The following is a 17,834-nucleotide window of genomic DNA, read 5'->3' as shown; positions in this document are numbered from 1 at the left end:
GCTTCTCATTGGCCAATAGCGGGTGTCAGCTTGTCAGTGGTGGGACGCGATAGGCTGACTGTACATTCCCGGAAGAGGCTGCCAGGCGTTGAGTCTTCGGGACAAGGGGCTAGTCTGTTCTCTGCTGATGGTGACGTCACCGCGGCGTAGGTCGAGAGCTTGCTGCTTCACTGGACGGCGGTCGCTTGTTGCTATTCACTACGGAGATGCGCTGCTGGTGGTACCGGCTGTCGCTGGCTCACCCATGGCCAGCACTGGTGCTAGAGCACTGACAGGAGCCAGTCATATCGCCGGGGCTCAGCCAGCAGGAGTAGCAGCATCAGAGTCCAGGGTATGTGGGTCTCTCAGCAGCATGGAAGGGGTACTGTACAAGTGGACCAATTATCTGAGCGGTGAGTGCTGGAGTCCCTGGGTCCCAGTCATGGGTATATGGCAGCTATAGCATCTGAGGTGGGAAGGCCCCATTGCTGGTCAATGTTACAGGTCCTGAGGAACTTTTATGAAGTATTTTTGTTTGCCAGTAATCTCTTAGTAACCTCTTGTATCAGCAATGTCCTTAGCCCACTCCTAAGCCTGACATTTATACCTCCAGCTGTGTTATCTGCTTTCCGGGAATATGGAAACATGAGGAAATGCTTTAAATACACATAACTGATGCTAAAGGCACAATTCTCCTGTCTGGTGACTGAATTGTGTTGATATTATTATTATTATTATTATTATTATTATTATTATTCATGTAGCACATTTATTCTATGCAGTTCTTTACAGAGAACATTTAGTAATTCTCATCAGTCCCATTGAAACTTAGGGGTCTACTTATGAGTATGGGGCAGTAGCATATACTTTCTGTCCTCAGTCATCATATAGATACTTCTGTAGGCACAAGTTAGAATGACAATGTCTCTGGAGCAGCTGAGCTGTGCAGAGCTCCCGTTGATGATGTCCCTGATTCATTATCGCACACAAAGCGGCCATATCTGCTATCCTTTACACTGTGCATGTGTCCCAGGGTGTATAAGGCATATATACTCATCTCTGCCGACCTACCGCCTATTCAGAGTAGCACAGATGTCAGCCGGAGCTCCATATGGGTGTGACTGGGCAGCAGCATGACATTCAGAATGACAGTAGGATAAGTGTGACGTGGGTGTCTATAAGCAATTGCAGGCTTTTCAGATATGAGCAGAGACCCAGCTGATTTTGAATGGATGTTTTGCACCAAGGATAGGGCTGATGCAAATGTGGCCTTATCATGATGATCGATGTTCTCACAAGTGGATGTATGGGGTCTGTTTGGCCACATAGATACGACTGATGAAGAATACAGGCAGAAATCCGAATCTATTTTCACACATGCGACCACTTTCCATGCGACTCTGAATCCACCCCATTGTCTGTCAGTGTTAAGAGGCCTCATTGCTTGGCCAACTGGTCCGAGTCCCCTCTGTGCTTGCGTGGTCTGGTATCGGTGAGTCACGCATGTGTACTGCACTGGAAGCCGGGACTTTGGCTTGCTGTAGCAGTTTCAATAAAAAAAGAAAAAATCTTTGAATATAATGAGCAACTAAAAAAATTATTTATATGAATTAGAAAGCACTGTTTGGAAGTATCACTGCTGCCATCTCCTGAGACAGTGATTGGGGGTATCACTGCTGCCATCTCCATCCTGAGATAGTGATTGGGGGTACTGCTGCTGCCATCGCCTTCCTGAGATAGTGATTGGGGGTACCACTGCTGCCATCTCCATCCTGAGATAGTGATTGGGGGTACTGCTGCTGCCATCGCCTTCCTGAGATAGTGATTGGGGGTACTGCTGCTGCCACCTCCATCCTGAGATAGTGATTGGGGGTACTGCTGCTGCCATCGCCTTCCTGAGATAGTGATTGGGGGTATCGCTGCTGCCATCTCCATCCTGAGATAGTGATTGGGGGGTATCACTGCTGCCATCTCCATCCTGAGATAGTGATTGGGGGGTATCACTGCTGCCATCTCCATCCTGAGATAGTGATTGGGGGTATCGCTGCTGCCATCTCCATCCTGAGATAGTGATTGGGGGGTATCACTGCTGCCATCTCCATCCTGAGATAGTGTTCGGGGGTATCACTGCTGACATCTCCATCCTGACATATACGCCTTCGGTGCACACTTCCTGTCAGCTCTTTAGCTTAGCTACAGGTATTTTTTGGCTCTTTGCCTCTGACTGGTAAATATGAATAGGAGTACCAATCTGGACAGACCTGTGCAATCAACTATTCCGATAACAATAGTAACTAGGCTTGCATAGAAGACTGCATGCCGCTTGACTCATACAAAGACCCACAACACATTCATGTCTATATTGATATATTGCCCAGCAATCCGTTGCATGCCAGTATCAGAATGCCAGGGGACACAGGAATGCCTCTTCCCAATACATAGGTGCCAAGGTGTAGCCTCACGTCACACATGACAGCATCTTCTTTTGTGGGATGACAATCTGAGTCTCAGTGACATGCTCCGGACTACCTCTACATGTTTGAGTGGAGACAATCATTGTTTGGGGGCTTAACTAAGAATGCTGCATTTCAGTAATAGGTTGTGTCTCACAAATATTTTTCCTGGCTCATAAAATTTGATAATGAAATGCCTCAGTAATGTTATTTATAATGGATCGCTAAACATTCTAATAAATTTTAGTGCAGCTCACAAATGACTACATCTGCTATATAAAAGCTACAGTTGCATTTTAAGTAGGGATGTGCGCCGGACCATTTTTGCCGGATTTGGTTCTAATTCGTCGTCCGGCTTTGGATTTGGATTTGCCAAACTGCGGTGACTGGCTTTGGATTTGGATTTGGATTTTTTTTTAAAAAATTGACAAAAAAAGCTAAAATCACATAAATTGGTCTTTTTTTTTCTTCCTAGAGTATTATTAACCTCAATAACATTAATTTCCAGTCAATTTAGACCATATCACAGCTTATAATATTGTTTTCAACATTATTGGCCAAAGGTTGCAGTGAGCTGACTGGTTACTAAGCGACAAAGCAGCGGCACAGACACCACAGTATAAAGCACATCTATGACACATTGCCATACAGCAGTGGCAGAAATGAAAAGTAGTGCACCCACCCAGTGGGTACGACCAGCAGAGTCACAGTACTTGTTTACATAGTGGGCTACGGCCCAAAAAGTCACAGTGCACAATCTTATTCACATTACACCGCACATAGGGCCTGATTCACATTACACCATAAAGTAGTGTCTCTTATTTATGTTACGACACACAGTAGTGCCCCTTTTACACAATGCCCACAGTAGTGCCCCTTTTACACAATGCCCACAGTAGCGGTGTCCCTTACACAATGCCCCCAGCAGTGGTGCCCCCTATGCAGTCCCCTTAGTAGTAGGGTCCCCTATGCAGTGCCCCCCAGTAGTATGCCCCCCATTAGCATGCCACCCAGTAGTATGCCCCCCATTAGCAGGCCCCCCCCAGTAGCATGCCCCCCATTAGCATGCCACCCAGTAGTATGCCCCCCATTAGCAGGCCCCCCCAGTAGTATGCCCCCCCAGTAGTATGGCCCCCCCAGTAGTAAGGCTGCCCCAGTATCAGGCCCCCCTCAGTAGTAGGCTGCCCCAGTAGTAGCCCCCCCTGTTGTATGGCCCCCCAGTAGTAGTATGCCCCCACAGTAGTATGGCCCCCCCAGTAGCAGGCTCCTAAGTAGTATAGCCCCCCCAGTAGCAGACCCCCCCAGTAGCAGACCCCCCACAGTAGCGCCCCCGGCCCTTGCACAACTTTCACAAGTTAAAAAAAAAAAAAACTTACCTGATTCCCCACTCCCGCGCCGTCCGCTCTGCTGAGCCTGTCACACACTGCGGAGGGAGCCGGAAGACGGAGCTCATGTGTGAGCTCCAGCCGGCTCCCTCCGTGCAGCAGCCAATGAGAGTCTGTGTGACTCTCTTTGGCTGCTGTAACAAACACACAGCTGCCGCTGGCGGCTGTGTGTTTGTATCTGTGTAGGGCAGAGCGCTATCACAGCGCTCTGCCCTACACAATAGGAGACCTGATGTCGGATTCTCTAGTGAGAATCCGACATCAGGCGGCCGCCGTTCGGCCCCGAACGGGGATCCGAGTCAGGCGGTGAACAAACACCCGAACAGGGTTCGGGTGGACTCGGATCCCCAATGTTCGGAGCGGTTCGGATTCCACAGAATCCGAACCGCTCATCTCTAATTTTAAGTGTCACATTCAGCCTGTCATTGGTAGTGTGGTGCTGAGGTACAGGACATAGGACTGAATATGTGCTACGGACGGCCGACGAGCAATCAAGGGAATAGATGAGTAAAATTATAAGGTGAAGTTAGAAACACTAGGTTACTTAACATTGGAAAAGGCACCATATAAAGTGACCTGATTAAAAGAACATTTGTCTAACAAACTTCTCACACCAAGGACTGTTCAGGCCACAAGTGGTTAGCCACTTGTGGCCTGAACATTGGGGGAAACATTGTTTCATCAGCACAGGAAAAAGTTCTATACTGTAAGGCTATATTGGATCAATATAATATTACAGTACTGTTCTTCCATATCATGATTTAATGAATACAACTACAATTCTATGGCATGCTGTATGTAATTTAATAAATAGTATAATTACATAGTGATCACAACCAACTGATAAATTACTGATGTTCTTTTTTGATATTGTTATTCCAATGTGTTCTAGTGTTCATTCTAGCACCCTGCACCTGTCACAACCCTCTTTCCTGCCTGTGGTGTTGCTCTCTGCTCTGGTGCTTCTAAAACACTGTGGTCTGTATCTCAGCAGTTTGTTGCCTCAGCTAGTAGCACCAGAGCAGAGAGCGACATCCCAGGCAGAAAAGAGGAACTACACGGTTTATAACAGGTGCAGGGTGGTAGAATGAACACTAGTTTCTGTTAAAATATAACCATTTGAAGGATATACGCTATCTCTTATACTACTGTTAACTTGTATACAATCACAAATAATTAAATTGCAATATATAACTACTTTACAACTGAAAAAGGAAATAACCTCCTCTGTCTATAGATTGTAAGCTTGCGAGCAGGGCCCTCTTACCTTTATGTCTGTCTCTTACAATCCAGTTTTGTTCTATTAATGTTTCAATTTGTGAAGCGCAATGGAATATGCTGTGCTATATAAGTAACTGTTAATAAATAATAGTGTTAGCCAATTCTTAAGTGTCTTTGGTAGATTTGGAAGCGCTATAGCAAGTAGCTTAATGTTACACAGCACGGCAGAATGTTTTGATTAGTGATATGCTTAAGTTGTAGGTGGTGACTTTCCAGCCCTGTGGCCTTTAGCTTACATTGTTCCTTGTAGGTAATATATCTGGTGTGTCTTTCATTTAATACACCCTAGCAAGTCTTTACAGAGTTGAATAAATGATTACTCTGACCCTTATGAGAGCATGACTCCTAGTAAGCAGGTTGTAAGATATGACAAACTGTGTTCACAAACTTCACAGATTCCTGAGTAGAGTCTAAGGGTGTCCATGAGTGCAATTTGTGTGTCTGACATTTCTGACACTTTAATCGTGGAGAAGCCTCCATCCACCATGTCTGCACCCTCTGCAAATGTGAGGGTGAGTAGTAGTAATAAAAGTAATGATGATGACATAGAAATGGAGGATGCTACTGTGGAAGTGCAGATAAGGGAGATATTTGTGTCTGACTCAAATGAGGATGTTGATGATGAATGTGTTTGACAAGAAGAATGTGATACAATTCAGGAGGAGAATGTTGTTTGTATCCGCGTAAGTCAGCCACAAGTAGTAACAGTTCTTGCGAGTAATAATGAGAAGAAGAACATTGTCATGCCTGGGCATAAGACCAAAAGAGACACTTCTTTCGTGTGGAATCATTTTTACACAAATCTTGACAACATTTGTCATGTCATCTGTACCATTTGTGAGGCCAAAGTAAGTAGAGGTAGGGACGTTATCCATCTAGGCACCGCCTCCCTGTTGCGTCAATTGCAGCAGGTTCATGCAAATAATGTATCAAAATGTAAAAAATCCTGTAAAATAATAACAAGCAGTTCAGCATCAGCTTCCAGCAGCATGGATAGACCACAGCACATCCAATCTCAACCGCCATCACCCTTATCATCAAACTCTTTAATGATCTGAAGTAGTCCTCCTGCATCCAAGGCCAACAAACTCCTCTAACTATACAGGATTCCCAAGAAGAATCCTACACTAAGGCTGCTACTGGGCAGTGATTGCAAAATACGTGATATAGCGTGTTTTTATGCGCTATAGGCATTTGGGGACCCGGTTTTTAAATAGAGCGAGTCCTGCAGGACGCGCTCTGTGTTCTGTCTCCAAGGCAGCCAATCACCTCTGACAGCGTCTCCCCCATGGCCAGCCCGACATGTAATATAAGCTGACAGAGGCCGGGAGCAGTGAGGCAGGCCAGTGCTTTAATTATGCTGGGCACACTAAGGAGGGGGCCGCAGAGGAGAGGGAATCCTGGGAATCTCCCCCGCCCACCCTGTCCTATCTTTGTGATTGGCTGCTGGATGCTGGTGCTCAAACATGGGGAACGCTGGTAAGCACGCATGCAGTGTTTGTAGTAGGAACTTGGGAAGGAAGCTGTTTGACTGTTCTGTAGTGGGAAGATACAGTAGCGGGGGAACGGACACTGAATGCTGGAGCCCTTTCTGGTTTGTGTAAGTAAAAGACAATTTTAACCTAAGATACACTGGTTCAGCCAATGGTGAGATGATGTTGACAATGGGTGATGTGTGTGTGTGTGTGTGTGTGTGTGTGTGTGTGAGACAAATAGTGACTGTTGTGTTTGAGGCAATGGGTAACTGCTGTGTGTGTGTGTCTGTGTGACAAAGTCTGACTGCTTGTGTGTGACAATGGATGACTGCTGTGTGTGTGTGTGTGTGTGTGTGTGTGTGTGTGTGTGTGTGTGACATACATACACCTGCATAGTAGCCATATCTATCCTCAGTAAAAAAAACAAAAGAATGGTAGCTGCTTTGAACAAGTGGTGAATAAATGGTGTGCACATGCGCGCCGCATCTATTCACTGGAGAGAGGGACTGGGGGCATGGCCAGAAGCTCCTGGAGTGCAGGGCATGCATCCAGCGTAACAAAAATGGGGTATGGATCGGGGATACAGTTTTTCCCATGAGAGCAAGCGTCTATAATTTTTTCAGGCTCGCACCTTCGGCGCGCTCAATAAGCCTAGGGCACCAAATCATATATTTCCTTACCAAAAAAATTGGGCTAGGGCTGGGCCTGGTCTCCCCAACCAATCACTGCCAGCAGCGATTGATTGAGAGATCGGGCCTACAGGGCTCACTGAGTGTGTGTGCTATGTCTGCAGCAATCAATCAGTGCCGGCAGCGTCTCTCAACCACTCGCCGCCGGTAGCGTCTTATCCAATTGCCACCGGAGACTACATCCTTCCCTCCCTGACTGCCAGCATACTGCTCTCCGTCTTGACTCTATAGATTCTTCCTTGCTGTGGTAGTGCCGAGCTCCACTATCTGCCTTCGCTCTGGCCCCGATGCCTACATCCCAGTTCTCTGCACGCAGGGTGCCAGGGAGGTGGACACTGCATGGGCCAGGAAGGAGCTGGAGGCAGACAACAATTACCCGGCGGGGGTCTCCCACTAGGAGAAAGGAGGTAACCACTGCCCCAACTGCTATCTACGATTAGCACCTTCCCTACCCCCAGTACTGCCCCAGCTGCTATCCTGACCGCCTGCCCCCTTCTTGCCCCAGTACTGCCCTAGCTGCTATATACCCTTACCTTCTCCCTACTTCCAGTACTGCATGCGCTTAACCCCTCTTGCCCCCCCAGTACTGCCCCAGCTGCTATCTACCTTTGCCCCCTCCCTATCCCCAGTACTTGTAAGCCCCTAATCTTCTCCTTTCCCCCAGTACTGCGCCAGCTATTATCTACCCTTGCCCCCTCCCTACTTCCAGCACTACCTGCCCCTATCTCCCGCCAGGTGCCACCTGTCGATTGGAATTGCATGTATGCTCACTTGCTGCAGGGGTGAGCACCCGGGTGTACTGCTCCATGGCATTATTTAAAGTAAGCTTTTAAGGATCTTCATAACGTTTTTTCTGCTTGCTGTACAGAAAACATTAAACGTTGTATAGGGCAATGCCTTGCTTTCTAAAATGTGATGTTGTAGGAGTTGGGCATTAATGCAGAAGATGATTGCGTTATCTTCTCCTTTTAACCCTTTCCTACATAGCTGTGACTTTTTTATTATGCAGAATGTGACAGATTTGCCTGTTAAATAGACCCCATTGTTTTCTAAAGAAATATTATTGTGTATAAGAAATTCAATCATGAGATTCTTTGCAAAATCGATCACCTTGTGTATGTATAGGAAAAGCTAATACATCTATACAGGTAGGAAAACTAATAAGCAAATGATAACATTAATAATTTCAGTTCCTATATAAGAAAGAAACATCTGTTTGCACCTTCCTGTCTGTGCTAAAGGTGAACTCAAAGGAAGCCTAATTTACATCCTGCCAAAAGAAGTAACTTTCTGTTATTCCATCTGCTGTCACTTTTCTGTTTGTTTGTTTTCTTACAGTACCTAGAGATTTTTTGTTGTTGCTTAATCTTTTTGGATCAAGAAACAATAACATGTATCAGTATAAATAAACAATAAAATGGAAGTTACAAATGATAGGTAAAGTGTAACATGGGCTGATATAAAAATGCATAACAATACCATTAATATAGCTCCACACTAAGAATAAATATGGCCACATTTTTTTGGAGAAAAAAGAAACGTAAGGGTAAAGTGGATGGGGGTTAAGTTGATTTAATAAAAAAAAAAAAAATTAGTATATGGGAGGGCGTAATGGTGCACGGCTAGTAGGGAGAGAGCAATGGGTGTGGTAAGGGTAAAGTAATGAAGAAATAAATAGGAGCTGTAGCTTCATAGGGCTTAATAACTATTTCAGTTTAGGGAGTCTTCTCACCATGCATGCATGCATGCAGGGGAGGGGTGTAGAGACCGGGATGTAGTTATATGAGGCCGCCGGTCACAATCTCGACGCCGGCTAAGGAGTTATGACAGATGTTAAGATGCCGATGCCTGTCATAATCCCGACGCCGGAATACAGAAAGCTGCGGGCCCGGTCGAGGTAAGTACAGGTGCCTGTTCTGTTAGCTGTGTGGGGGGGGGGGGTTAGGTTTAGAGCACCCCTGGGGGACTTAGGGTTAGGCTAGTGGAAGGGTGGGTTAGGATTAGGCACCTCTGGGTGGAGTTTAGTGTCAGGCACCCCCCCCCCCCCGAAGGGTAAGGTTTACGGCGAGGGGGGGTAGGTTTAGCCACTAACGGACCTTCTCTCCACGCATAGCCATGCTGTATGTACTTATTTGAGCATGTGGCCTCTCTCGTGGAGGTAGTATTTTATTTTCCTCCATGTCTGTTCTGCCCCAAACTAGTTTTTTAATCAGGATAGGCTCAGTGGGCACAGGATCTTCCAGTTTTTGTATATTAGGGCACTTAGCTGCTGCTAGAATCTGTGCAACCGATTCCCTAGATAATTTATTGAGGTTTAACTTCGCTTCTGATCATTTGAAGTCCATGTACGATTTCTCGTGATATCTAGTTTTGTGAGGAATCACTAATTAGCAGTGTTTTGCTCACAGTTTTTCAAAACATTATGTATTATCCAAAGTATACAATTGTGTAAGAGCTAATGGGGCTGATGCAGAGGTGGACGCAGAAGTGCCTGCATCTGCTTCTATTGGCTGTCGCCAGTCTGCGCCTTTATGCGAGTGCTGCTTCATAGCCCTTCCCTGGTGACATCTGTACATCCTAATGTGCAAATACTGAGATGCCCACTGTCCGCATCCAGACACGCAGTAATATTGATTGGTGCCTCCTTAGATGCCACCATCATTCTCGCCTTCGAAACTATCAGCAGCCCTATGGCAGGTGCTGTTACTCCGTCCTTGTGTGGCCTCCTATGTAAGCGGTGCATAGTCTGTGTATATAACCACTTTCACCAACGCGCCTGTGACACACCCATAACGTGCCCATAGGACAGACCACCTCTGTGCCTGCACTAAGACACCGCCTGGGAATGGCCACTATATTTTCAATACAATTCTCCTTGCGTGCACCTTATATATTACAACTGTGACTCTGTGTGGACACAATCGGGACGCATGTACAGTGCGACTTTGACACATATGCAGTAGCTAAAAAACGCTCCACTACATACGACAGCAGTGCATACTCTTCTGTATCAGGCCCAATGGGTTCTATTCAATTCTAAATGCAGTCTGCTGTGTAAGATAAATAGTGTAGCTTTCTGGGATGGTCACTTAGCATAAAATGTGTTTATTGATTTCATTGCTGTCTCATGGTTTACTTTCAGGGTGGCAGCCAAGATGGTTTCTCCTGTGCGGAGGGATACTGTCCTATTACGACTCCAGAGAAGATGCATGGAAAGGTTGTAAGGGAAGCATCCAAATGGCTGTGTGTGAAATACAAGGTACAATTTTGTAACATCTGACAATAAGTGATTCTAGGAGTTTGCCTCTGACGTTAGCATTTTGTCTGATACTAGCGGAGTCTTTCCTGCAGTAACAACCAAATGGCACATTTAATGGCATCCATCTATGTGCTCATTCCACTGTGATTTTCTCCTTTGGATCTCAGTACGACCAGACTCTCTCATCGCCCTGCACGAACGTGACAGGATGCCGGCGCTCGGGATCCGCCGGTCAAAACCCCGACGCCGGCATCCCCAGGGTTAAGATACCTGCACCTGTCGGTTGGTATCCTGACCCTTCTCCTCCTATCCCTAACCCTCCCTGCCTAGTGCCTAGCCCTAACCCTCCCCCTAACCTCGCTACTTACCTTCGGGATGCCAGTGCTCGGGATTGTGGCGCCAGGATTCTGACAGGTTTCGGGACGCCGGCGCCAGCATCTCTGTAATATGTGGCTAGAGCCACAGCTTGCATAGGCCTGTTCTATAGTTGATTATCATTTCTGACCTACACTATGTGATCAAACTTACTTTGCTGAACTGTAAATTCTGCATTTTCTACCAGTGTTGTGTAAGTTACACCTCCGCTCTATCTTGCCTAGTGTTCCCGCGCGGCTGCTTTAGCGCCCTGCCCGATTTTAGAAGGTCAAAATGCGCCCTGCTCTTTTAGCGGTGCCACGCTAAAACAGCCTACCGTGAGCTTTCCCCACCCGTGGGACACTGAGGCCCGCGGGTGGGTAAAAGTTGCGGTGAACAATCACCACCGGGTGAATTGATGCGCGCAGAACCTCCCTCCTGGCCCCCCAGCGCCCTGCCCCTCCCGCAGCCTAGCGGGAAGACTACTCACTTTAATATTTATTACTATCTTTAGATTATATAATTGCAATATTTGTTATGTTGCAAGTAGTTTAAAAATATGCTTATAATTTACTTCTTTGCTGACCCAAATTATTGGAGAGTTATAATTAGATACACGCAGACCCAATGGTATTACAAATAATTGTTTTGCTAAAACTTTCCATAGCAGCTTGGATATATCTGGGTCCTGAAGGAGTCTGGATGCTGTCACTTGGGCGATATGTGCAAGTTTTGTGGTTGTATCAAATGTGTTGAATGAGTAATTATACCCCCTTTGCTCCTGGAAGGACACCCTAAAGATTTGCACTGTTGGCAAAGCCTGTGGTTGAAGTTGTGAACCATCGATACAGAGTCTCGGGATACCTGCAAAAGTACAGTCTCTAAAGTTTTTGAGAACCACAAGTTTCCATGTACTGACATTAGGGCAGACATGAGCTCCTTGTATTGAATGTTTCTAAAATGCAGGTTCATCCTATTTCTACAGATGTTTTATGTCAACAGCATTAAAAACTAGGCTGTTGTCAAAACAAGCAAGCAGGAAGTAGTAAAGTGAGTGTAGCAAAGATCATGCAGAATATGGAATATTAAAGTAGGCAGACACAGGGTAGTGGTAGAAAGATATAACAAGTAGTTTTATAAAGACATCTGTTGTAGACAGTCTGACTCTGTTCTCACAGTCTTTCACTCTCCCTGAAGGTAAAAGTGTACAATAAACCTTTACAGCATGACCTGGTTGATTGCTCCTTTGTTAGCTTTACTGAAAGCTCTCTTTCATGTTCCATTCCTACCCATCTGTTCACTACAGGGATTACTACTCTATAGGACAAATATCTTTCTCATTGGCAGCTATGGCTGAGACATTTATCAGCTATGACTGGCTTTTATATAGTACTATTAATGCACAGTCTTGCACAACGGGAAGAAAACCATGCCTGTCAAAATGATCAGGCTCACTGGATACCTATCTAAGAGAAGGCATGATGACAGAACTTTACTAAATTAGACAATGAGAAAATCGTAACCGACCTCCTTGAACAGTAGTGATTACAATATTAGTCTTCATGTAGAGATCTGATTTCATAGGTCGAAGCAATGCTGGTAGGTTCAGGTGGTATGCAGTCAGGAAACCGACGGTCGAAATGCCGACCGCCGTCTTCCCGACTGTGCAATCCCGACAGGGGACTAATGATACGCGTTGAAATCCCGGGGGGGTCTTAGGGTTAGGCCCCCCCCCAGGAGGGTTAGGGTCAGGCTAGGAGAAGGGGGGCGTTAGGCATCCCCGGGGGGAGGTGAGAGGTAGGCACCCCCCCGGGAGGGTTAGGTTCAGGCTATGGGGTGTTAGGGTTAGGCACTAGGGGGTGGGGTTAGGGTTAGGCACCCATAAGGGGGGCAGGGGTTGGTGGGGGCAGAGGGTTAGGTATAGTTAATTTACTTACCCATCGGGATTTTCACTGCTGCCGGTCTGCCGGCATCGGGATTTGAACTGCCGGCCATAGGTCAGGCGGTCATTCACACCGATCCCGGTTCAGTTATAGGGACATTATACTTAAACAAGATTTTTTTTTTTTTTTATTATTATTATTATTTGTTTTTAAAGACACATTTTATAGCACTCCTCTTTGTGAATGAGTGTCTGAAAGATGTTGTGCGGCAACGATGCATTTGCTCGCAAGAGATCCATCTGGTGGAAGTGTCAGGGACGTGTAGTTAGAGTTCTGCGCTATTCTCAGGCGCAAGTACAGCGAAGGGAAGCTGATTTCTGACAGATTCCTTGCACCCAGCATGGGACAGGTGCAAGTGCCGATAGTAATTATGACGATGACTGCCATGGACGGGAAAACAGTGAGCGGTGCGGCTTCCTGCATGATCAGGATCCGAATCTATGGTTAACTTTTCATTATACACTATGCAGATGAATAATAGCAGTTTTCACTTGTGTAATAAATGTAATCATGTATACTAATAAGGCTATCCTTACTTAAGTTATTATTTAAGTAACATCTATAGAGGAATCAACTGTTGGTAAAACCATTTTTTAACATTGGGGATATTTTCCATTGTATGACTTTGACTTTTTCTGGCTACTTTCGAATACATATATTACTTTATCTTTCTGACTCCCTTATTTGTTTGTTAGAGGTGTTTCATGTGCCCTTGTATACAACACAGAGCTGCTCTATGGGTATAACTGTATCCAGTACAAAGAGCACAGAAAAGCTGTGCCATATCAGGGGAATGACCATATAACTGCATGGCTGAAAGCGCTGTAAACCATTTGTCAGTGTCTATATTTCTCTACATTGACAGTTCACACCACAGATAACACTCGGATGGACCTAGCTATTCCAGGGGAGCAGTACTTCTATCTGAAAGCCCAGACTGCGGCAGAGCGACAGCAGTGGCTTGTTGCATTGGGTTCTGCAAAGGCCTGTATAACCGATATCCGGGCAAAGAAAGAGAAAGGTAAGGATGTCATTAGCTATAATACATTTCTCCTTAAGAGACAGATGTATCATACCTTCTACAGAGGACAATTTCCCATAGAAACCAATCAGATTGTACATTCTACAAAGTCACCTTGGAAACACAGTCAGGTCCATAAATATTGGGACATTGACAGAATTTTCATATTTTGGCCTCTATTCACCACCACAATGGCTTTGAAATTAAACAAACAAGATGTGATTTAACTGCAGACTTTCAGATTTAATTTGAGGGTAATTATATCCAAATCAGGTGAACGGGGTAGGAATTACAACAGTTTCTATATGTGCCTCACACTTTTTAAGGGGCCAAAAGTAATGGGACAAACTAAACAATCCTAAATCTAACTTTCACTTTTTAATACTTTGTTGCAAATCCTTTGCAGGCAATTACAGCCTGAAGTCTGGAACGCATAGACATCACCAAACGTTGGGTTTCATCCCTGGTGATGCTCTGCCAGACCTCTACTGCAAATGTCTTCAGTTCCTGCTTGTTCTTGGGGCATTTCCCCTTCAGTTTTGTCTTCATCAATTGAAATGCATGCTCAATCGGATTCAGGTCAGGGGATTGACTTGGCCAATGCATAACATTCCACTTTTTAGCCTTAAAAAACTCTTTGGTTGCTTTTGCAGTATGCTTCGGGTCATTGTCCATCTGCACTGTGAAGCGCCGTCCAATGAGTTCTGAAGCATTTGACTGAATACGAGCATATAATATTGCCTGAAACACTTCAGAATTCATTCTGCTGCTTTTGTCAGCAGTCACATCATCAATAAATACAAGGGAACCAGTTCCATTGGCAGCCATACATGCCCACGCCATGACACTACCACCACCATGCTTCACTGATGAGGTGGTATGTTTTGGATCATGAGCAGTTCCTTTCCTTCTCTTCTCTTCCCATCACTCTGGTACAAGTTGATCTTTGTCTCATCTGTCCATAGGATGTTGTTCCAGAACTGTAATGGCTTTTTTAGATGTTGTTTGGCAAACTCTAATCTGGTCTTCCTGTTTTTGTGGCTCACCAATGGTTTGCATCTTGTGGTGAACCCTCTATATTCACTCTTGTGAAGTCTTCTCTTGATTGTTGACTTTGACACATATACATCTACCTCCTGGAGAGTGTTCTTGATTTGGCCAACTGTTGTGAAGGGGTTTTTCTTCACCAGGGAAATAATTATTTTGTCAACCACCGCAGTTGTTTTCCGTGGTCTTCCGGGTCTTTTGGTGTTGCTGAGCTCTCCGGTGCGTTCTTTCTTTTTAAGAATGTTCCAAACAGTTGATTTGGCCACACCTAATGTTTTTGCTATCTCTCTGATGGGTTTGTTTTTTGATTTTTCAGCCTAATGATGGCTTCCTTCACTGATAGTGACAGCTCTTTGGATCTCATATTGAGAGCTGATAGCAACTGATTCCAAATGCAAATGTCACACCTAGAATCAACTCCAGACCCTTTACCTGCTTAATTGATAATGAAATAACGAGGGAATAGCCCACACCTGTCCATGAAATAGCTTTTGAGTTGATAGTCCCATTACTTTTGGCCCCTTAAAAAGTGGGAGGCACATATTGAAACTGTTGTAATTCCTACACCGTTCACCCGATTTGAATGTAATTACCCTCAAATTAAATCTGAAAGTCTGCAGTTAAAGCACATCTTGTTTGTTTCATTTCATTTTGGCCTCTATGCACCACCATTGTGGTGGTGAATAGAGGCCAAAATCTGAAAATTCTGTCAATGTCCCAGAATTTATGGACCTGACTGTACATTTGTTTCAGTGCTTACTGTTGTAGTTAAAATATCTTTTAGATAAGAAATGGGCGTAGGCAACAGATACAATTATTTTTTTAACCACACTCCGCTTTTAAGCTTACTCATTTTATTTCCTAAGCTTCAGTGTAAATAGAGCTGAATTTTATTTTCTGTCTTATATTTGTGTGTATGTTTGTGTATATAGTTTCCACTACCCTTTATCTCACAAAACACAAAGGAGAATTGTAAAGGCATTTTAGTGAACTCCCTTTCCCATGAACCTGCAGGCATGCTGGAGTCATGTACTTTGGACCTTTGCAGATCAGGTTTACTCATTTTTTTGTGGGTACCTATCCTATGTTAAAAGGAAATAAAAAAAAAAAAAAAAAGAATGCAGTTAAAATCATATATTAGTGTCTATACCCACTGGAGAACAAGAACCCTTGACATTGATTTGGGGGGTTTATATTTATATAAGTGACAGAATATAAGTGCCTTCCTCTTACTGTTATGCTGCTAGATGTATAGAACTTTCACCGGTGCTAGTATGTAATACACCCGTATTGTTGTACAGCCGGCATCCAGATGAGGCCCAGCGTCTGCATATCAGCATGGTGCGATTAAATTGCTGTACAGCGGGCATTACTTCAATACAGATGTAACTGTGTTGCTTCCCCATGTGTTTACACAAATTATGGGGTCTATTTACTAAGCCTTGGAGAGAGAGAAAGTGGATGGAGATAATGTACCAACCAATCAGCTCGTAACTGTCACTTTACAGGATGTGTTTGAAAGTGACAGTTAGGAGATGATTGGTTGCTACTTTATCTTTCTCAAATGCTTAGTACATAGACTCCTCTGTGTCTATAGCCACCCAATGAAGAGTAATTTAAGTTAAGTATTTTCGCTCGGAGGGGAAGTTAATGGGCTTCATTCCGAGTCACAGAAGCCACAAGTCCGGTCTGCCGCTGTAACCAGATTGGAACCATATATTAATGCGTCTATATCAAGGTTTCATAAGTATGGTTGCACCGCTCACTGGTATTTAGTCTGCAGTCACAGCTATCATCATTAGTATCAGCACTTATACATACCCCATTCTGGGTGAGAGAGGTCAGATACGGGCATCCCCTTGGCGTACAGATGAATCCGAATAGGATGGAACTCTGGCTTCATGCCCACGACACTTCCACACAACCGTTCTTTTACATGCGTTCACTTTGCTACCACCCGAAAACGCATAGCCGAGGTGTTCAAATCTGTATCGCCCAGAGATGTGCGAAGATGCGCTATTAGCTGCACTATTAGCGATAATTTGGGAGATGCGGGCGCAAACAGAACTGTATGATTCATGCCCAATACTTGTGGATAATTACCCCTATTACCAGGTGTCTCTGTGGAAAGTGTCACCCATAATACTGAAGGTATTTGCAACATCTTTCATGTGCAAACATGCAGGCTGTTCCTTTATTTTGGAAATGTTAGAAGCAAGCACCAATACTACAAGAGAAAACATATGAACTGCTTGACACTAGCCCAACTGGTTTTGCCTGTCTAGCATGCTTTCTGAGGATTGCATGAAGCACATCAGACATGAAATACGTGTTGGGCCAATGTCACGGACATACAGAACAGTAACCAACTCAATAAGCATGGTGTCAATCATCTTACAATGTGACATTTTGTGTCAGGGTGGATAGACAAATGGTTTGTTGCCATGTCCTGTGTATTGTGTAGTAAATGCGGCATATAGTACATGTTGTTATAATTAATTAGGATTAAATGATCACTATGAAAATCTGCCTCATGATTGTGTGAAAATGCATGCCTGTTATCTCTCATGCATTCAAGCTTCACCCTGTATTCACATTAAAAGCTTGTGAGTACTCACTAGCAGTTCTTCATAGGAACCAACAATCCCTACAGAAGAAAGATTATCTTCTGATCGCTACATTGTGAGTGCACGGCTGGGCAATCACCACAGTCTTAGCATTATTATTATAATTGTTTTCGTCTGTTATGTATAAAGCACCACAAATGGTTTGTAGCACCGTACATAGGTGGTGAACAGAGAATGCATTTAATAGTTTTAAACAAGGCACAGATAGCAACGAATAATACAAAATGACACAATGCTAAATTGTCACTGAACAATCCACTACAAATTGAGTGTAAACAGACCATACCATTACAGATCCAGTTATAGACAAGACAGTAAGCA

At 44.5% G+C, this 17,834-nt stretch overlaps 1 protein-coding gene across 4 annotated transcripts in view; it reads left to right on the top strand.

Moving 5' to 3' along the window:
* The first annotated feature begins 41 nt into the window (after positions 1–41).
* Positions 42–17,834, top strand: part of PLEKHA8 (pleckstrin homology domain containing A8) — a 69,899-nt gene continuing 52,106 nt past the window's right edge. The window contains exons 1-3 of one of the 4 annotated variants that reach the window (XM_088445456.1): positions 42–392; positions 10,405–10,521; positions 13,684–13,839. In XM_088445456.1, coding sequence (XP_088301582.1) covers positions 128–392; positions 10,405–10,521; positions 13,684–13,839 — 538 coding nt within the window. In that variant the 5' untranslated portion in view covers positions 42–127. The remainder of the gene's footprint in view (positions 393–10,404; positions 10,522–13,683; positions 13,840–17,834) is intronic. The other 3 variants (XM_088445458.1, XM_088445454.1, XM_088445455.1) reach the window with 3 other exon arrangements.

This window comes from Taudactylus pleione, unplaced genomic scaffold, assembly GCF_031769625.1.
Source record: "Taudactylus pleione unplaced genomic scaffold, aTauple2 ptg000380l, whole genome shotgun sequence".
Classification (NCBI taxonomy): domain Eukaryota; kingdom Metazoa; phylum Chordata; class Amphibia; order Anura; family Myobatrachidae; genus Taudactylus; species Taudactylus pleione.
The sequence above is the reverse complement of the archived record's forward strand: the minus strand, read 5'-3'. Positions and strand labels throughout refer to the sequence as shown.